The sequence below is a fragment of the Quercus lobata genome, chromosome 2, assembly GCF_001633185.2.
Source record: "Quercus lobata isolate SW786 chromosome 2, ValleyOak3.0 Primary Assembly, whole genome shotgun sequence".
In the NCBI taxonomy this organism is placed as follows: Eukaryota; Viridiplantae; Streptophyta; class Magnoliopsida; order Fagales; family Fagaceae; genus Quercus; species Quercus lobata.
Window position 1 is genome coordinate 80,555,629 of NC_044905.1, and position 22,530 is coordinate 80,578,158.

Consider the following 22,530-nt stretch of genomic DNA (forward strand, 5'->3'; position numbering starts at 1 on the left):
CCAAGGGTATATTGGTAATTTTGGAAGATTAGGGGTATTTGCATCATTTTAGGTATTTATGGGTATTTTGGAGGTCAAGAGGGTGTTCAAGTAGTTTTAGAAGTATTTGGGTCATATTGGGTTAAATGGATGGGTTACTAATTAAATGGGTTGGGTTGGTAATGGATAATTAATTTATATATAAACGGGTCATAAATGGATAAATGGGTAATTATACACCCAACCCATCTATAACCTAACCCATTTATAACCCAACCCGTCCATTTGCCACCCCTACCCATGCTTAATAAAACTAGAGAAATGTTAACTGATACCAACGGAACTAAGATTTCAAGCTAGAGGGAGGCCAGAGTATAAGCAAAAAAAAAAAAAAAAAATAGTGGACAAGTCAAAATTTTATAAGTCAGCAATGTGGGCAAGTCCAAATTTTATTTTATTTTTTAAAATTTGTGTGACATTTTTTTTTAAGAATATTAAGTATTTTTAACACATACATGGAGAGAGAGAAGAAGGTTTTAAAGAAACTTACAATGGTGTATATCCAAAATGGCTTAACTTTTGGATACACAGCACATGTTTTAAATCTCTTTAACTCACACTCATTTTTCAATGTGATATTAACCCACTAATTTTTTTTTTAGAATACTAAGTATTTTTAACACATACACACACGAAGAGAGGGAATAAGGTTTTAAAAAAACTTACAATGGTATATATCCAAAAGGGCCTAGCTTTAATTATGAGGGAAATTACAATAAACTTATGGTTTTAAAAATCGATACAACCAAAGAACTGCAAAAAGGACCAGTTATCAGTTTTATGACCCAACCAAAATCAAACCAATGATGTCATAAATAATTTAATTAATATTTTTTAAAATTGTATAAATAAATAATAAGTTTTTTCATATACTAATAAACTCATAGTAATAAATATGTATGTTTGAAAAATATATAACATCTTTTTAAAGAATTTATGTAAATTTTTAGCATTTTACATCTTATATTTGCAAAATAAAAATAGCAAAATGTTACAAAGAGGATCTTATATCTAGAAAAATAAAATAACAAATCCTTTAAGTTTATAACTGAAATTAACAATAATTTAATAATAAATTTGTACTGAAATGAATTATTATTTAATATTTTAAAATTACATATTAAATATTATTGTACATTTCTTATATATTATATTAGATTATATATGTTACTATATATTCTGTATAATTATCAATATTATGTAAGTCCTAACAAAAAATACCTTATGTAAGACTACATTGTGACTCTTTACAACTACAAAATGAATAATTAAATATAATAATATTAAAAAACTCTATTAACTACCCACCTACCCCACTGCCAACCTATCCGCTCGACCACACTTTATCTTCTTGTTATTTTCACTAAATATGTGGGTTGTTTAAAGTTTTAGTTTTTTTTTTTTTTTTTAGTTTAAAGTTTTAGTTGCTTTCTCTTTTAGCTCCTCTTTCAAAAGTTATGGATATGCATCTGCTTTTTCTCACTTTTGTTAAAATATTGCACTGTGTAGCAAATACGAGATCAAATAAAGTTGAAGTTGTTGAATTCTTACCACTCTCTCTACAAACATATTTATCTCTCCATCTCTCTCTCTCTCTCTCCATCTCTTTTTCCCCCTGAATTTGGTTTGTATAAGACTATAAGCTGTTACTGTGGGTGAGTTTTTAATTTTCTTTTGGATTAAGCTATTTGGGCTGTTAAGGGCGAGGGCCTAGGTTTTGGAAGAGAGAGGCCCAATCTTAAAATAGACAAATTATATTTAATAAAAAAAAATGGACTAGGGGCTCAGGCCCCACTTGGATCTGTCCTTGCTCTGAGGGCATTTATTAGTGAAAAATTCTAGAAATAATTTAATTGAAAAAAATTAATATTTTGATAATTTATTTATTTATTTATTTTCTATAAAAGTCATATTAACGGGTGTATTATTAATAAACCATTTTATTTTGACACAATTTTTATAGAAAATAGAAAAAGTTATCAAAATATTAATTATTTTTTTTCTTCCATAAATATAAGTGCTTGTGAGGTGTGGGAGGTAAGAGTCAATCGAGATTCAAGTTTCCAGAATGGAACATCATACATATATACTTAAATTAAACTAGAATAGAATTTCTATCTTGTATCAAAAAAATCTTTTTTTTTTCATTTTTCCATAAAAACTTTTCTAAAATGCACTAACAAATATCCTTAGGGTATCTGTTAACATTTTTTTTTCTATAAAAGTAGTTTATTTTTCTCCTTTATTTTAAAAGTTTGGGTTATTTTATTTATTTATTTATTTATTCCAACAATACTTTATTTCCTTAATGTAATATTTTTTTTTTTTAAAAAAGGCTATATAATTCCTCCCCGACCCTACATTTTCTCTCTTTCAAAATCTCTCCAACAAAACACTCCTTCCACCCAAAATATTTCATTTTTTCTCATTTATTTTTCATCGTGACAAAAGCGCGTGGTAGGAAGAAAGATTTGAATTTGAATGTCTGGAAAATGCTAGATGTAACTAATAAATTGTATCACATTCTCTTGAAGCGTCGTTATAAAAACCGTGAACTCATCCCGCTATTCCAATTCCCAATCAGTTATAAAACACACTTTAATTGCTCCCGAGTGTTTCGTCTTCTTCACTTTATCCAAAAAAAGGGAAAAACCCCTAAAAACCTCAATATAGAACCCCACAAAACCTCAACTCATTTTCGCGCTTTCCCTTCCCAACCAAAAATAAATAAAAATAAAAAATTCAAACACAGTAGCAGTATTTAGAAGTAGAAGAAGAAGAAAGCAGAAGTTATGGCGTACAGTGGCGGAGCCATGGGTGCGCCAATGGCGGCGGGTCCGGCATCGTCGTCGACGGTGAGGCAATTCAAATTGGACAAAGAGTGCGAACTGAGAATCGAAGTCAGTGACGCCTCGCCTCTCCGTCTCCGCCTCCTCAACGGCACCGCCGAGATTTTCGGCTCCGAGCTCCCACCGGAAATCTGGCTCACCTTCCCTCCCAGACTCAAATTCGGCGTGAGCTTCCTTCATTCAATTTCTACTTTGCACTCTTCTCACTCAAAAACCATTGCTTTTTATTGCTAATTGGTCATTGTTAGGGTTTTCTTGTAAATTCTCTGTTAAAGTCTCTATAAGCTATCAACTTCGTTCTAAGTTAGTAGAAATTACTCAAATTAGGCTCTTGATTGTAAACCTTAGAATCTAATGCAATGTAAGGAGTCATTGATTAGTATACATTAAGAATAGGAGCACAAACTTTTTCAAATTTTTTTATTTGAACTATTGCTTGTGGCTAATTAAAAAAAAAAAAAAAAAAAAGTGATACCAGTGGTGGGCCCATCAGGTGAATGCGGTTAGATTACTTGATAATTGGTTCTAGCGGGTGGGGTCAGTTGTCTGTAGAGTTTACTGGCTTTAGTAGAGTCTAAAGGGCTCTTCTTTAGTATATAGCAAGTTTTCATTTTAATGTTAATGTACACGCACCTAGTGGGTTTTGAATTTGCTACTTCACCCTCCAGCGGTCTTACCAAGGGAGGAGGTGCGATTTGAGTTTGAGTTCGTTGGCTTTAAGAATGATTGGAAAAAGATTTAGTGGTTTGGGGTTTTTCCAATTATAAATTTGATTTGAGAAGTCATTGATTGTTGGAACCTACATTGTAATCTAGCTTTTTTACGTGGCACAGTATGCTTATGAGTTTGTATATTGCGCGAAATCTTGGCTTTTGAATACATTTTTCTTTTATTGGTGATTGTGCGTCTGTGTATTTTTGTTAATTAGTAGTATATGTGATGGAGATAACCCTCCCTTTACTTGAATCTTTTCCCCTTTCAAAGTTGGAGAAATACCAGATGGCTTACAAAGGCTGTCATTTCTTTTGTAGTGAATATGATTCACTCAAATGCAATGGAGTGCATGCTTGACCTAAGTTATAGAGTTGCTGTTGGTTCCCATAGAATGAATTTCATAAAATGAAGGATTCTTTCATTTGTTAGTTAACATGCATGCTTTCTTTCTTGTATGTTGTTGAGCCAAACTTGAGTTTATGTGTCAGGTTTTTACTTGGTACGGAGCCACGATTGAAATGGATGGTACTACAGAACTTGTTTATACTGCAGATGAGGTGTGTGCTTGTGCTCTGCTTGTTTTGTTTTATTTTGATATTCTGATTGTAATTTGGTTTATGTTATTTTCTTTTCAAATAAAGTTAATATTGGTAAAGTTTTTTTTTTTTTTTTTTAAATAAGTAATATTGATAAAATTTCTTGAACTTGAATTACTGATGATAGTGTTGCCATCAATGATTTCTAGACGCCCATGGTTAGTTATGTAAATGTTCATGCTATTCTGGAAGGGCGAAGAAATCGTGCAAAAGCATCGCCATCTAATGACTCTGATTCATCTCAGGTATATTTTCTTTGTCATTACTGGCACACCAAAGGCTTATTTAACAAAGAATGAAGAACATGAAAAACGAGATATTACAGATAACTAGTCAACCCTATAGAACAAATTGTGAGGGGGTCCTTTGACCACCTGATATTAGTTCAGTTGTTAGGAATTGTTTCTCCTTTTCTAGTACATTTCAATCCACCACTACTTCACACACGGAATATGTTAATATGTTAATGTTATCCTTTTTTGTGATCTAGGGTCCTAGGGTGATTGTTGTGGGACCTACAGATTCTGGCAAGAGTTCCTTATCAAAGATGCTTCTTAGTTGGGCAGCTAAACAGGGTTGGAAACCTACTTATGTGGACTTGGATATTGGACAAGGATCTATTACAATTCCTGGATGCATAGGAGCCACCCCAATTGAAATGCCAATTGATCCAGTGGAAGGAATTCCTCTTGATATGCCCCTTGTCTACTTCTTTGGGCAGACAACTCCTAGGTAATGAATTCGTTGTTTTTTTCTTTATTTCATGGTTATGGCTTCACTTGTTGATTTGTCCTTTATTGATTTCCACATAATAAGAAATCTTGCATGGCTAACCTTTGAAGGGACTGTCTAAATTTGATGCTCGCCAGTTTTGTGAGATCTATGAAATTTGTTTCTTTACAGTAACAATGTAGATTTGTACAAAGTTCTTGTTAAGGAGCTTGCTAAAATACTGGAGAGACAGTTTGCTGGCAATGCTGAATCTCGAGCTGCAGGAATGGTGATCAATACCATGGGATGGATAGAAGGATTAGGCTATGAGGTATGCTAGTTCAAAAGCTTCTATAGTAAGGAGTTTAGAACGCTTAAATTTTGTGAAGCTTTTGGTATTATCAAATATACTTGGAACCTGTTGTTTAATCATCTTTCATGGTTTTTATTTTGATGCAGTTGCTTCTACATGCAATTGATACATTCAATGCCAATGTTGTCTTGGTCTTGGGTCAGGTAGGTGCCTATCTTTTAAGTTTTTGATGTGTTTGCTCTAATGGTCTAAGTGTAAATTGCTAGCATCTTGCTAAAGAAGATACACATTCTCTTAGTTTGTCAAAGTATTTCTCTATGTGAACCTGCAAATTTGTAATTGTTTGTGATAGTTCATGACTCCTTGAGTTAAACACCTTGCCTCTTGAGTTTGTTCCACAAGTCCAATAGAGATATCCCAACATTAAAACTAATCCATAGACCATGAATCTTTTTCCTTTCTTTTTTATCTTTTGCCAATTTTTTTTTTTGGTTAGTTTTGCCTAAATGTAATTTTGCCTTCAATTTTTTCTTCTATAAACAATAGTCCCGGTGATTGGCAATCCACTTTTTAGTTCCTTTTCAAAATATTTAAGAACATGTAAATGAAAAAAAAAATGAAAAGAATCAATACATAAAATAGGACTCATGGGCCTCTTGTACAGAATATTTCAGTCATTTGAAAAAGGTTATTAAAAAAAAAAGCCATTTGAAAAAAATGGAAATTATCATGCTAATCTTATTCTAGTCAAAATTAAATAAAACTAATCCAGAAACTTTCTAACCCAAAGAAACTTAATAGTTAATACTAATAGTTACAAAAGTAGCCTATGAAAGGTTTCATAAATATTCTTATATATGTAAATTAAAAAGTCTCATAGAGGCCCCACACAAAAACTAGATCACATTTTTTGAATTCTTGGTATTTAATTTTGTTTTCCCTCAAGCTCTCTTCTAGCTGCATCACTAAGTATGTTAATATAATTGAATAGAGAGCATATTTCACAAACAATTCCCATGTACTTGTTGATGATATATGCTCTTCTTGTCTACTTTAGTGTCAATACTTCTCAAAGCCAGAAACTTGTTCTTTACAAACATCACTTAGTTTAACCTAATTTTAACTGCTTAACTGAGTCCTTAAGTACAAAATTTGTTTATTTTTGTTTCCTATAATTGACCAGACCCCATAGGTTTGGCTGAGGCTTTATTGTTGTTGCTGTTGTTGTTATTGTTATCTTTGCTCCAAAGCCATTTATTGAAATAAGTAAATGGTGGTCCCTCCCCCCACCCAAAAAAAGAAAAAGAAAAAAAAGAAATGGAGTTTTTTATTTTTTTATAGTTGACCTCAGACATTGTCTCATGCAGGAAAAACTTTGGAGCATGCTTAGAGACGTCATGAAGAACAACAAGCCTAATGTTGATGTTGTGAAACTTCAAAAGTCAGGTGGTGTTGTTAACAGGAATGCCAAGTTTCGTCAGAAGGCCAGGAGTTATAGGATAAGGGTAAGCAGAAACTTTTATGGTTATTTAGTGTGTGTGCGCGCGCGCGCGCGCGTGCGTGTGTTTATATGTATGTATGTATGTATGTATGTATTCTCTTACCCTTATTTTGCCTAACTGAAGGAGGTCTGAATGTGATTTGAACTTAATGTAACTGCATTTATTTTCCCAGTCTATTCCATTTATTTTTGGATACAGTACATCTTTTAAGGAAATCCCTCGTTTATTCAACTGATTTTATAGGGAAGCAAATATGAGTAAAAAGTTATATGTAAACTGAGGAAAATAAAATAAATGAAGGTAGATAAAAAGGATGAATAAAAGAAGCATGGTTCTTTATAATTACTTGGAAATCTAACAAGAGTGGTGTTATGCAAGTTTGTTTCCTTAGCCAAAAAAAGGGCTTTTGTTAAACTGCAATTTAAATGTTGATTTCTTCTTTTGTGTAAAAAAAAGAGAGTAGAAAACAAAGAAAGCTTTGGCCCTGGTGTATGTGCTTGTTAACCCTTTCTCCTCCATTAAGTTAGTCTATTCATTTTCTGCCGTTTGAAAATACATCTTATTGTCTATAAAGGCACATGATCAGTGCCTAGTTGCAGTAATATGCTGTCATTTAAACATTGTGTTAATTTTTTCCTCATAATGACAAAGCTAGTCTATTTTTGTACCAGGAATACTTTTACGGCCTTACCAATGATCTCTCTCCACATTCTAATACTGCAAGTTTTAGTGACTTTTTTATCTATCGAATTGGAGGTGGGCCACAGGCCCCACGTTCAGCACTGCCAATTGGGGCTGAGCCAGCTGCAGACCCGACAAGATTAGTACCTGTCAGTATCAACCCAGATTTGCTCCATGTAGTTCTTGCTGTCTCGTTTGCCAAAGAACCTGATGAAATAATTTCAAGGTAACTGAGTAAACTTAGGATTGTCAAATACCTCAAACTCTTAGAATCCACTAAATAGAATACCAGGGAAAGATGCTCAAGTAAGATTTAATCTAGCTGTTACACATTGAAGTTGCAATCCACCTGGTATTACTATTACCTCAGGCATTCTGCATTTGTAGCAGAAGGCTAGCCCTAGGACCTTGCTTTCCAACAATTTACCATAGATTCCCAAGTATTGATAATGAATTTAAGCTAATACTCTTAGCTTTCTGATTGGGGTATTGTTATATATTTGAAACTGCATGAGTAAGGACCTGCCAAATGTGTGGTATATACATTATTTGGTGTCTGATCTGGGGACATAATTACCTTTGACAATTCAGGTCTTAGGATAATTACTCTCCCTCAGACACACTGCTGACTGCTTTTTTTGTTGTTGCAGTAATGTTGCTGGCTTTATCTATATCACAGACATTGACATGCAAAGGTTTGAAATTTCGGTTGTGATGGTTGATTTAAAAGTATGTTTGTGGAGGTGATGGTTTTGAATGGTCCTAACTCTTATCTATACATTGCAGGAAGAAAATTATATACCTTGCACCGTCTGCAGGAGATCTTCCAAGCAAATATTTGATAGTGGGAAACCTGACATGGCTTGAAACCTGACTGATTTACAACTAGTAGCCGTAGGTTTTTTTTTTTCAGGGGGGGGGGGGGGGGTGTTGGGGGGGTATTAATAGCGTGTTTCTTTTGCTTTACTGATCAATTGCAAGGAAAACAAAGGGTCCAAATACCTTCCTACTTCACATTTAGTATTATCTCCTGAGAGCTTCTTCTAGTCTAGTGATGTACTCTCTTATTGTAACAACTCTCTTTTTTGGTAACAAACGCATAGATTAATAGAAACTCTTTATCCATTAAGTTTGATATAAAGCGTATACCATGTGCTTCATACATTTTTCTTTCCTCTCTCACTCTCTCTGGGTATAGCAACTCTTTATTCATGAATTTTGATTCAAATATAATGTTTTCTAGTGTTTTGGTATTCCAATGTTCTCGGGTAGGATTCACTTACACCTTGGCTGTGTTGTATAAACTGTTATAGTTGTTGTGGTTATTTCTCTGGAACCTGATAATTTGATTCAAATGTGTAGTGCTAAGTAGAAAAGCCTTCAGAAAAGTTAAGAGTCACAAGTGCTAATTATTATTGCTTTAAACTCAATTGGCAGCTTGAGGATAATAGTTTTATCCAGTTTGAATCTTTTCACAAAATTTCTGTTCCTTCACACTAATGTAGGATTATTTCAATGTCATGTTTGGATTTGAGGGGATTTAAAGAATAATTATTAGTATAGGACAAAATATAGGTACAGTACCTTAATTAGGTGCTGTTCCCTAGGTTTCTCTTTTAAGATTCAGTTATGTGGCTATTACACTTTCATCCTATGAGAAAAAATTCACATGACAAAATTTTAAAAATGAAACTTGAAAAACAGTACTAAAGTACTGTATTTAAGTTTTACTCGTTAGTATAAATTGCTTGATACTGATTTAAAACAAAATATAATTTGAGTTTTGGAATTAAAAAAAAAAAATGTTTATGATATTAAGAATTTGAGATGATATATTTAGTTATTTTCACCTAAAGTTCAAATCATTCTTTAAATTTCATCCATAGGAGAGATAAAAAAATAATAATAAAAAAAAAAAATTAAAAAAAAATTTTTTGGGGTCCTTACACTTTTCAAGTCACGAAAAACCAAGTTCCAAACCATTCTCTTTAAATTCATCTATTCAAATCAATCACAAGATTCACAACTGAATTCATAGTTCCTACTTTCTACCAATGATGGTTTGTTCTTTTCCCTTTTGTGTTTTTTTATAAAATTGTAGGCACAAACAATAGGGTAGAGATGGCTCTTCCCTACCCTAAAAGGCCTCCAAGCCTTCAACTTTCAGTGACAATCATTCAATCAAATGTTTAAAACGTCCCCACTAATTAGCTGGCCTTAGATGCTCTCTATAACTTTCTTTATCCTTTCAACTTGAAACTTAAAAGCACAGTCAATTGCCAAACTCAAAAGAAAAAAAAAGCAGAGTCAAATGATTGTTTAATTGGACTAAAACAGATGGGATGGATATTCCTTCCCAGTTCCCACGCAAGCCTATCTAACTCTACTTGACCTCTCTATTTCTCTTTTGTATAATGTAACAATAATAATTAGATTCCTTAACGAAATATATTCTAGAAGTTGGATAGAGTTACAAAAGTGAAGGTAGGACAGTCCACAAAGACTAGTGAATATGATTGGAGACTCTAGCCTCAGGCTGTTGCAAACTAAGAACTATTTTTCATCTCACAACAATGTAATGGTAAAATATACTGTAAGAGCTTTGTATTATTAGGACTTATTCTGTCGGTCACATTATTGTGTTAACATTTTAATTGTTAGAGTTCTAATTCGATCAATAGTGTAATAGTAAAATAGAAGAGTTTTGTATATTTAAGACTTCTTGGGTCACATTATCATATTAATATTTTAATTGTTACAGTCATTTGAAACTAATTAGAACTGTTGTTGTCAATAAAAAATAAAAAATAGAAATGTTCTTTTATTGGAATAAAGCAATCAAATATTATAATTAACCTTTTTTTTTTTTTTTTTTGAGAACATACTAAACAAATTCAATAATTTTTTTTTTTTTTTTTACAAATGCTCTTATTAATATATTCTTAAATATGTGTTATATATATAATTTTCTTTTTCAAAAAAAAAAAAAAAATCTCTGCATTATATAGCATAGTGCTATTTTGTCATTTAAACATAAATATATATATATATATATTACCTTAATAACTTGTATTATTCTATAAAAAAAAAAATGTAATTAACAATTTAGATAGTAGTGTTTATATTCCATTGACCCTTAGATTACCTATCAGGAAAAAAAACGTAAAGATAAAGAAAAATAGAGCTGCATTTAGTACTACGTACAAAACAACCGCTTCACCTCTTTATCTTTTAGCGAATCCAAAAAGAAATGTAATCATTTTCAAATACAAGTTATGCCATTTAAATTACGTGAAAATAAGCTGAGTTTAGTATAGCCCGTTTCAAATACAAATTCCCCTGTCAGAGACATAGTAGTAATAATACTACAAACACTTTAAATATTTAAAGTACGTACTTTCAATTCCCACGTATTTTATTAACCAAACCCTTCACTTTTTTTTAACGTTATTTTTCCTCTAGCTACTAGCATAACCATGGCCAAGTTTCTACTATGGGTCCGTTTGGATACAGCTGAAAACTGAAAACTGAAACTGAAAACTGAAAAACACTGTAGCGAAATAATTTTTAAATGTGTGAATAGTATCGTGGGACCCATTTTTAATGAAAAAGTTGCTAAAAAGTGAAATTTGTGGGTCCGTGAACAGTACACGATGTGCTGTGATTGGTCCAAAAAAATTTGAAAAGTCAAAGTTTGCGGCTACTGTTCATTGAACAGTGCATGAACAGTAGCCGCAAACCCAAAACGCGTGAAAAAAAAAAAAAAAAAAAAAAAAAAAAAGAAAAACGTAGACGCAGGATTGGGCGAAAACGCCCAATCCAAACGCACTCTATGTGTTCTTGTTTTTGCTTTATGTTTTGTATCGACACAATCCCGTCCCATCTTCATTGATTCAAGAAAGGTTTATAACGTGGTTGATTATGGAGCTGTAGGAGATGGACTTGCTGATGATACCAAGGTTAGACTAATGGACTTTGCTTATGAGGTTTATGATTGGTTAATTATGTTGCATTGTATTGTATTGTATTTTTGTGACATTCTCATGTGCTTAATTATTCATGTTCTTTTTTGCTTCTTGAAGGCCTTTATGGATGCTTGGAAAGCTACATGCAAATCTTCAATGTCTTCTCCCAAGTCCCACCATGCATGTTCCTCAAGGGATGACCTTTTGGCTTCAACCCTTGACCTTCAATGGCAATTGCCAGTCCAATAATATCACAGTCCAGGTACATATACAAGTACATGTACGACCCTTCTTTTTTAGCTGCATGTTTCTTTATGCATAACTTTTAAAGTCTCACTTTTTCTAAACATAATGGTACTTTTCTCAACTTTAAACATATAATTAAATAAGTCTTTCAGCAAAACTAATCTAAAGTCAGACTTAAATTGTTCTAGTTTTCTATTGTTTACCTAATAGTTCTCAAACTAGTTTTTTTTTTGGTTTGTGGGAGTGCTTTCTTAAATTTGACAATTGGAAGATGAATAGTAATAAAGAATAGGGGGAGAATTTTCAGATTTTAACCGGGTAGGCAAACCCAGGCAAAAAAAAAAAAAAAATTTGAAAAGGTCTTTCGAATCTCTTACAAATTTCAACTAAACCCCAAAAAACGTGGCAAGGAAATCAAGAAGGCATGGAATGTCTTCTATAACGTGTAAAATATTTTACATTATTCATAAATAAATAAATATATACATATATTTATATATTTATTTTACAATGTTGTTGAAATCTGGGAGGGAAATCGGTATAGAGTCTAGACGAATACATTCTACAATTAAACATTGATATCATATAGAATCACAAAGTTCATATTTTATAACACAAGTATTAAGTATATATATATATATAATATTTTGATGAATAAGTAAAGTCAAACTGATTATTATAATTTTTTTTTAAACGATGAAAACAGATTATTATAATTTTTTTACTATATAATAAGTGTTGACAATTATTCTTTTCATTGATAAAATGGCCATTATTCAACGATTTTAAAAAATTACTTATTGAGATTTTTTTTTAACCTTAATTTATGCAGATTGATGGCACTATAATTGCACCAGGTGATCCTTCTGCATGGAAATGCCCTGATGACAAATGCCTTATCTGGATCGAATTCAGTGACTTCAAGGGTCTTCTTATCCGTGGATCTGGTACTATCAATGGACAGGGAAAAAAGTGGTGGGATCTGAAATGCAAAGAAAATAAAAGAGTAAGGATATTGAGAATATGGAATATTTGGAAATATGAAGAAAAATAAAATCGTACCTTTTCAAGATAATCATAAATTGAACCTCTAAATAAATAAATAAATAAATATATATGGAGTTTTACGTCTTTCCCAACTTCAATTAAACTCATTCTCAAAAAAAAAAAACTTTTCTCATTGCAGGTTTGTGGCAGGAAACCAACTGTAAGTATCCTCTAATAATAATATACTAGTGTTATATATATATATTTATATATATATATATATATATATATATATTTTGTAAGGACACAATTTAGTTCCTAAGTCCAAAAGGTAAAAAGGATTTAGGCCAAAGAGCCTAATACAATGAATTTGTAGAAATTGCGTTAGAAAACTAGGCTCTAATGAATTGAGTAACAATTATAATGGATTCAGATGACAATAAAGTAAAGATAGACTGGTTTTATCTAAAAAAAATCATCATTGACACAATTCGAGGATATCATTTTTTTTATATATTTCTTGAATTTGATTACAAGCACAGTTTTTGTTGCTACAGTATTTTTCTCTTAATTCTCCGATCCCTTTCCCCTTGTTCCATTAGTACCTTCCTGAAATCTTTGGGAGTAGCTGTAAGGCTGAAAATTACTGTTCAAGTATCACTTCCTTATTAATGTGGCCAGAGAATTAGCTATAGAGCATTTAGTATGGTGGTAGCAGCTTTCTCTTAGATATTTCATAGTTTTCATTTGTTCTGTGCTTTCATGATGTATATCCTTATCAACAGAATATCTTGAAATGTTGCTTATGGATGGCAGACCGCACCTTCTAACTTTTATTTCACTTAGCTGAGGAAGTATCCCTCCTTGGACCACTTTCTTGGACCATCATGACGAGACCCTTTTCTTTATTCATTAATGCCGACCTCCATAACAACGTTTGCCTGTCCTCGGATTACTAGGCATTCTCAGACCGAGCCCTCGGCCCCATATATACTATTGGGCTTAACATCCCTACATACATACATATATATATATATATATAAATTTAATCGAAATTATATATAAACAAACAAAAACTATATTAATAATTAGTGGGATGCTTGAAACTTTAATAAAGTTTTAATTATATAGCGTACATTAACAATTTTGATGACTCACATGAAAAAAAAAAAAATTAACGATGTATAATAATACAATACATACATATATTGAGTCTTTAGTATAAGTACGGTGTAGTGCATAAATTTTATTATATATAATGTATATTAAATTTTATTTTAAATTATTTTAATTTTTTATGATTGAATTTTAGTTTTTTTTTTTTGTATTTTTTTTAGAAAGGGGATTGAAAGTTTTAGTTGATTTAGAATTTTAAATTTCATTAAACTTAAATAATAGAGTTTTAACTTTTATGTAAAGTTTTACTACCGGTACTTTTGGTGATAAAATTTAAAATTTCTTAAATTTTTATTTTTATAATTCATCAATAGATTCAATAATTCTGGAAAATCACTACTTTTAGTATTCAATATTTCTTATATAATATGTGATATGCTAGAATAATAGTTAAATGATTTAATTAATTAATTTCTTTATTTTCAAAATATTCTTAGTAAGTTTTTGATATTAAGTGTGCGTTTGGGTTAGGATTAAGCGTGTGTTTGCCCAGCGTTGAAATTATATTTCAGTTGCGTTTTGTGTTTTTTGAGAGTCCCACAATACTATTCATGGGACCACCAAACTTAGAAAAACACAAATTTTTAGGTAAATTTGGGTCCCACAGCATTATTCATACATTTAAAAATTATTTTGTTACAATGTTTTCAGCAATAAGTTTTCATTTTTCGGTAAATAAGCAGTATCCAAACAGACCCTAAAAATGAAAATTATTTCACTATTCAGCTTATTTTTGCTACTATTCATGGGCTCTACTACACTTTTTGACACTAATTATGGGTTCTACTATATTATTTCAACTAACTTTTACATTTTTTTACAGTATTTTCAGTAATAATTTTTCAGATTCAATAAAATAAGTGATATATAAACACACTCTAAGTGTTAATTTATTAGTTTATATTGCGATTACCCGATGGAAGACCTGTCTTTCCCACATAATTTCTTTTGCTAATTATGTTTGATCTTTCTTTCAATTGCTGTAGGGTTCATTTTTATTGTTTTATTGTTTTTTTTTTTTAAATATCTTTATGTAGTTTTTAAAATTATAGGATTTAGGAATTCATTTCTCTGATTTTAAGTTTATTTTCAAGATTTTTTCGTTAATTAGGGTCCTATTAGGTGGGCAATCTGTAAAAAATATATATATATTTTTCACTATAAATTGTTTGAAAATGGTACCTAAAAATTAGTACGATTTGAAACTGTTAAAACTTGAAACAAATGGGTTCTTTTTTTATTTATTGAATTTCAGAATTTCATATTTTACAGCCCTTAGGAAGATGTAAAAACATGGACATCTTTCTTTCTTTCTTTCTTTCTTTCTTTCTTTTAAATAAAAAATTATTTAATTTTCCTTCTTAATTAACTCCAACCCATTTTCATGCATGGTACACTTAATTTGCAGGTTTATATAATAGGAGGCTCCAACAATGTGCACATTGATAGCCTAACCTTTGAGGACAGTCCACAAATGCACGTTGCTTTTGAAAGGTCCGAATGGGTGAATGCTACTTCTCTCACTATCCAAGCCCCTAAGCATAGCCCTAACACCGATGGAATTCATATCCAACATTCCAAAAACATCATCATATACAACACTAGCATTGGGACCGGTATGAAACTTCTTGGAATCTTTCTTTTTCACATGTACCATCATTGTCCTTTTTTAATTTAAATGCATGAATACTGATCTTCATTTTTACATTTTATATCTGTCTTTTGTTAGATAATAATTATATCTACGTTTATATTGGGGGCAGGTTAGGAGTACTTTTTGTATAGGGGGCCGAGTCTCTCTCTCTCTCTCTCTCTCTCACACACACACATACATATATATAATATATATATATATATATATTCTCCAATATGCTAAAAGTATGTCATAATTATAAATATATTATAACTTTGATGTGTGTATATATATGCTAAATTTTTAGAACTTATTATTTTTTATATTCTTACAAGTTTCATTATCAATATAAATTGTCAAATTATCTACCAAAATGAATAAAAAAAATTACAATAAATCCAATGAAATTTACACAACTGAACCAAATTTTAGAGCAATTGTTACAAAAAAAAAAGAAGTAATCTGTCTCTATAACCTCTAATTCAATTACTTTTTTGATAACCCTCTAATTCAATTACTTAATTATACTTTTAAGATGATCATTGGACTTTTTATTTGGGGTATCCTATTTTTTAGGCCTAACCTTCAATAATTATTGTAAGGACACGATTCGTGGCGAACCGTAACAGTGTTAGGTTCGTACGTAAAAAGGCTCAAACAATATCATTTGTAGAGCGTGGGTTTGAAAGGCTAGGCCTTGGTCGCCAAACGGTGGGTTTACGTGATATGCACACATGGTTAAGTCGTCTTCGCCTTAGGAGTCTTTCTCCTGGAGGCGGGCTGGGAGGCTCTGGTTTTTGGCCATTTTTCCCAGCCAGCTCTTTGCACACTCACTTTTACATTATATAGTCCTTCTTGGTTGATCCTAGTCATCCACTTGTAGGTCAGGCAGGTACTTAGTCCTGTACCTGTCCCATCAACTGTCCCCTCTTACTTTTCTGTTTAGTCGTGAGGATCAAGGTTACACCGTCCAAGCGTCTTTTAATATGATCAGAACATTGGCCAGTGCATTTAATGTGGAGGGGACGTATTTTCCTCGAACCTATTTTGCACCGCCCCTCCATGTGGGTCCTATTCCACTCACATCCCCTTCAGGGGATTATTCGGGGGCGGCCTTCACTAAGACGTTGCTCTTCTCATCAGAGCCCAGGAGTGCCGAGGAAAGGGTCGTCCTCAGCTGTTCCCCTTAACCCCTCGGCCTTTGATCACTCGTCCTCGGCACGGGCCCTGAGCCTGGATAGTGCGTGGGCCGGATCATAAGTTTCCCGGCCCTACAATAGCCCCTCAAAATCCTGCTATCCGACTCCTCGGACGGATAGGGGGGTTTTGATGACATCACATATCTGCTAATGCCTGTTCATTCTTGTCACCTATCGGTTCCCGAGACTTTTTATCTGCCCTAGATACGTTCCTAGAGCCCTTGGAAGGCGAAACGTGGCCTCATTAAATGCGGGCGGTTTTGTGTTTTTCACGTTCAACGGTATGATGAAGATCAAACGGTCGTGATCCCTTGGTCTTTATGGGCGGGAAAACTTGTGCAGTTACCCTATAAAGTATAAGAGATTTTTTGGAAAGGATCTGTCTCTCCAGTTTTGCACTTAAGAGCTTTAGTGCGTATATTCTGGGTTCATCTGGATTTTCGTCCAAATTCAAGTCTATCTCCAGCACAAAAAGCCTATCCGAAGCGTCTTTCTTCTTTTGTGTAAGTTCCCTACCTCTATTAACTCGTGCTTTTTCTTTTCTGGGTTTATTTCTCTTTGGCTCCATTTTCTTTCCCGTCGGGGGTTGGGTTTGTTTAGTAAATCACAAAGATGACTAAATTGAGATTGAGGAAATTAGTCGACACTGAAGAGGCGATGTATAAGTTCATCGTTGATTATAGGATTCCCCCCAACGTAAGTCTGAACCACTGTAAGATAGGGGAATGGCACTACAAGAGGGAAACGGGCGCGGTAGTAATTCCCGTCCTCGCCTTTGTAGAGGGAGGTATGAGAATCCCTATAGGGCCAGTGACGAGGGGTTACCTCAGGCACTTCCGTTTAGCCCCCACCCAGTGCGCCGGCAACGTTTTTAGGATTCTGGGTTGCGTGGACGCCTTAAATGAGAAGATGGGGTTAAGACTGACCCATCATGACGTGAACTGGTGCTATAACCTCCAAAAATTGAAGGGGAAAACCTACTACATGAAGTCGAGGGACGAAAGGGTTCGGTTAATTCAGTGCCTCCCTGACTCCAACAAGGGACTGAATAAGGATTTCCTTATCGTCTCTGGGGAATGGCACGATGGCGACCCGTGCCCCATAGTAGAAGGAGAACCAGGTGGGGTACTGGGAATGGGAGGGGAATGACCCTTTACGCCATTCTAATCTAATGTTTGTTTGGTAACTAACCATGCATACGTGTTTGTCTTTTTGTAGATCTACACGCCTACACACGACATTTTCACTTAGTCAACCGAGCGGACTTGGAGACCGTTTTGCAAGCAGCAGTTTTTGTAAATGATAGAGATGGTCAAGTCCGAGCTGCTCACAAGATATTAGGGTACCCCTTTGTTCAAAAGTCATTTGCAGACGCAAGGCACGTGATCAGCGCCAGCCGCCCTTGGCTTCCAAAGATTACCGTGGTTGAGACGGGATTTTCAATCTCCCAGGAACCAGCTGTCCCTGAGAACACCCCACAGGTGGGCCCCTTCTCGTCTTATCAAGTAGCAAAGGACGAAGGCGAGCCAGATCGGCCCGAGGAAGGTTTTGGGGTATTTGACCTAGCCCTCCAATCCAAGGATCCTTCTGGTGACCTAGGTGACCCAGCCTTATCCGAGGCGGAATTGTCATCAGTAGACATCTCTTCTCAAGCCGAGATGGGAGTTAAGAGAATACCTCTGACCCCCCTTCTCGAACTCCTCGAGGACCAACCTAGGAAGGATATGCAGGGAACGCCACAACCCAATGCTCCTTCCCCACCACCTCGGCCTCTAACTATCCAGACCAGGTCATCTTCCACCAAGTCACAGCCACAATCCCCCCACCCTGCACTTCCTGCTTCCTCCCAACTAGCTCGGCCTCCTCGACCTGAAGGCACTTACCCAAAGAGAAAAAGGAGTTCCAAGGGTAAGGGAGTCATGGACGGGGGAAAATCCTAACCTTCCAAGGAGAAGGAGGAGGCCCCGTGTACTAAACAACTGAAGATTGGTCACCAGAGCAAGGGCAAAGAAGCTGAAGCCCAATCCACCCAAGGCAAGGGAAAGGGGATAGAGGCCCAGTTCCTGCCGAGTGCCTGGCTTCCTGTCCCAATGCTTCACGGGGGTCCACTATTGGAAACGGTATCCCTGAGGGACCTTGGAGATGGCGAGGGTGGCTACGTGGCAGACGCGTTAGGGAGAACCATGCTACTCCCTAATGACATGGATGAACTGAGGAAAATGAGGATGCAGGAGGTCTTCCTCAGTACTAAGAGGTACTTGGGCATGGTAAGATTTTTTCGAAACCTAAAACCTTATTAACTCTTGCCACCGGTTTGTCACTAACTACACGCTCATCTCCCCTGCCAGGCTCTCCAGGCAACCTATAGAATGGAGGAAGAGGTGAATAACAGGAGTAAGGTGGCCGAGAACGAACGCAAGAAGCGCATAACGGCCTCGAAGACTCTCGAAGCCTCTGAGGATGAACTTGCCAAAGTCAAGGTTGACTTAACAATAACTATCCGTGAGAGGGATAACGTGTCGGCGGGCTTAGCTAGTGCCTAAAAACAGGCCGAGGACCAAACAAAGCGCGTACTTGAAGCCGAGGATCAGTTGCGAATACGCCCGGGATAAAGCCCAAAGGGCCAAGAAGGAGGCCGAGTTTGCCAGAAACGTGGCAGAGATTTCCAAGGAAACGGCCGAGGATGATGGTTATAATGCGGGGGTGACCGAAACCCAAGCCATCCTTAAAGCCCAGATTCCTGGAGTGTGCAGGTTCTATTGCTCCCAGGTTTGGGAAGAGGCGTTGAAGCGAGCTAAGGTAGATGTTTCATCTGATTTATGGAAGGCGGAGAATATATTCTACCCTACTGCCATCCGCGAGGCCACTTCTACCAGTTCCGTGACTATGGATGTCCAACTTGAGGAAGGGGTCACCCCGTCGGAAGACTTACAGGTCAGCGGTTCTTCTGGCCAGATGCTCAAAGAGGGAGAATTTCAGGATGTTATAGAAATATCTCGGCATATGGATCCTGAGGCACCTAGAGAGGTTACTGAGCCCGTGGTTGGCATTCAGGTGTCTAGTACTGAGGAGCCAGCCACACTTGCCCAGCCGCTACAGGCAGTTCCCCTTACTGTGGTTCCCCAGAGTACCAATGCTGACCCTGTTCAGCCTTCCCCAGAAGGGACTACCCTCCAGGGCGTCGAAGCTAATCCTGTTCCTTCTTCCCAGGACGTGGTCGACGCAAAACTAAAAAAGTAGAAATCTTGGCTAGGCTTTTGTATTTATTTTGAGTTTAACGATCAACTTACTTCTTTTTATTTTGAAAACTTTCTAATCTGTTGATAATTTGAAACCGTTTGAACATGTATATATGAAATCCTTTCATTCCTTTTTCCTTCTGGTTACCTGATAATTGTCCTCGCTGATACTTAATATTGTTTATGAATCCTGCATTAATTCATCTTAACATGTACGAATATTTGTGCATGCGATACATTTAACATCATGCTTCAAAACCCTAGCTTATTTGCACCCGGAGAGCCCTTAGACTCATTTCTAACCCTCATTCAACTAAGATATAGGTATCATTTTAGATATCACGTGTAGCTACTAAGTCCTGCTTAGTGCCCAGGTTCCCTAAAAGTGGTTGTTTTCCCCATGTATGAATATTGCATGATCCGAGGACCATACAATACCTTGACCCTGTCCAAAACTCAGTTTTCTCATCCAAGTAGTTGGTTTCCCCATAGGCTTGAGTCCGAGGACCATGCAATGCCTTGGTTCTGTCCAAAACTCAGTTTTCTCATCCAAGTAGTTGGTTTCCCCAAAGGCTTGAGTCCGAGGACCATGCAATGCCTTGGTTCTGTCCAAAACTCAGTTTTCTCATCCAAGTAGTTGGTTTCCCCATGGGCTTGAGTCCGAGGACCATGCAATGCCTTGGTTCTGTCCAAAACTCAGTTTTCTCATCCAAGTAGTTGGTTTCCCCATGGGCTTGAGTCCGAGGACCATGCAATGCCTTGGTTCTGTCCAAAACTCAATTTTCTCATCCAAGTAGTTGGTTTCCCCATAGGCTTGAGTCCGAGGACCATGCAATGCCTTGGTTATGTCCAAAACTCAGTTTTCTCATCCAAGTAGTTGGTTTCCCCATGGGCTTGAGTCCGAGGACCATACAATGCCTTGGTTCTGTCCAAAACTCAGTTTTCTCATCCAAGTAGTTGGTTTCCCCATGGGCTTGAGTCCGAGGACCATGCAATGCCTTGGTTCTGTCCAAAACTCAGTTTTCTCATCCAAGTAGTTGGTTTCCCCATGGGCTTGAGTCCGAGGACCATGCAATGCCTTGGTTCTGTCCAAAACTCAGTTTTCTCATCCAAGTAGTTGGTTTCCCCATGGGCTTGAGTCCGAGGACCATGCAATGCTTTGGTTCTGTCCAAAACTCAGTTTCGATAAGTAGTTGGGGGAATTATCCCCTCGGCTATGGCGTAGGATCTTGGTTTAAAGGGACCAGCCCCTCGGCCAAGCCCCTGGAACCATCCGTGCTATTGACGCTACAAAACGCAGCCCCTAGTGAAGAAACGTAGCCCCTAGTGGGACTTTACTCTAAAACACTATATCCAACTACTGAAAATGATGTGAAGGATGGTATCAACCCACCATCAGTGCCAAGACACAAGCCTTTCCCACAGACGGCGCCAATTGTAAGGACACGATTCGTGGCGAACCGTAACAGTGTTGGGTTCGCACGTAAAAAGGCCCAAACAATATCATTTGTAGAGCGTGGGTTTGAAAGGCTAGGCCTTGGTCGCCAAACGGTGGGTTTACGTGATATGCACACATGGTTAAGTCGTCTTCACCTTAGGAGTCTTTCTCCTGGAGGCAGGCTGGGAGGCTCTGGTTTTTGGCCATTTTTCCCAGCCAGCTCTTTGCACACTCACTTTTACATTATATAGTCCTTCTTGGTTGATCTAGCCATCCACTTGTAGGTCAGGCAGGTACTTAGTCCTGTACCTGTCCTATCAGCTGTCCCCTCTTACTTTTTTGTTTAGTCGTGAGGATCAAGGTTACACCATCCAAGCGTCTTTTAATATGATCAGAACATTGGCCAGTGCATTTAATGTGGAGGGGACGTATTTTCCTCGAACCTATTTTGCACCGCCCCTCCATGTGGGCCCTATTCCACTCACATCCCCTTCAGGGGATTATTCGGGGGCGGCCTTCACTAAGACGTTGCTCTTCTCATCAGAGCCCAGGAGTGCCGAGGAAAGGGTCGTCCTCAGCTGTTCCCCTTAATCCCTCGGCCTTTGATCACTCGTCCTCGGCACACTAACTCCTCGGAATCATGAAGAAATTAAGAGGACATCTTGGTAGACCGATGCACTTCTTGGGCAGGTGAAGAGTCGCCAGCGTCAGTCAAAGGCTGAATTAAGTGAGTCACAATAAAGGCTTGGTATTACCAAAACCCCCCATTCCAACCAGGATGTTGGACAGCAGGGTTTTGAGGGGCTATTGTGGGGCCCAATAATTTATGGGTCAGGCCCACTTGCTCATGGGGAGTCCAAATCGGCACACTAACTCCTCGGCACGGGCCCTGAGCCCGGATAGTGCATGGGCCGGATCATAAGTTTCCCGGCCCTACAATTATATATATACACATACATATATATATATATATATATATATATATATATATATCATTTTTAAAGAAAAAATAGTTAACAGGTAGTTCCGTCCATCTTTATATACATTTATAATTTAGTTTATATATGTGTGTATAATTTAGTTTGTATCTTTTTTGGTGATAAGGGTTCATGACTAGTACAACTAATAAGGTCAAAATGGGCTTTTACCCATTTCTTACAATTTTTCTAGTAAAATACCCCATGTTTGAAATTAATTAGAAAAATGTCCCTGTTTTAAAACTTGATTTTCTAAAAATCATGT

General features: G+C 36.0%; 1 protein-coding gene across 1 annotated transcript; it reads left to right on the forward strand.

The window, feature by feature from the left end:
* The first annotated feature begins 2,496 nt into the window (after positions 1–2,496).
* LOC115976814 (protein CLP1 homolog) lies at positions 2,497–8,569 on the forward strand. Its single transcript, XM_031098304.1, has 10 exons — positions 2,497–3,053; positions 4,091–4,159; positions 4,348–4,443; positions 4,689–4,930; positions 5,102–5,240; positions 5,369–5,425; positions 6,590–6,727; positions 7,396–7,631; positions 8,056–8,100; positions 8,192–8,569. Exons 1-10 carry the CDS (start codon positions 2,832–2,834, stop codon positions 8,277–8,279), a joined length of 1,332 nt encoding a protein of 443 aa, XP_030954164.1. The 5' UTR covers positions 2,497–2,831; the 3' UTR covers positions 8,280–8,569.
* The last annotated feature ends 13,961 nt before the right edge of the window (positions 8,570–22,530 follow it).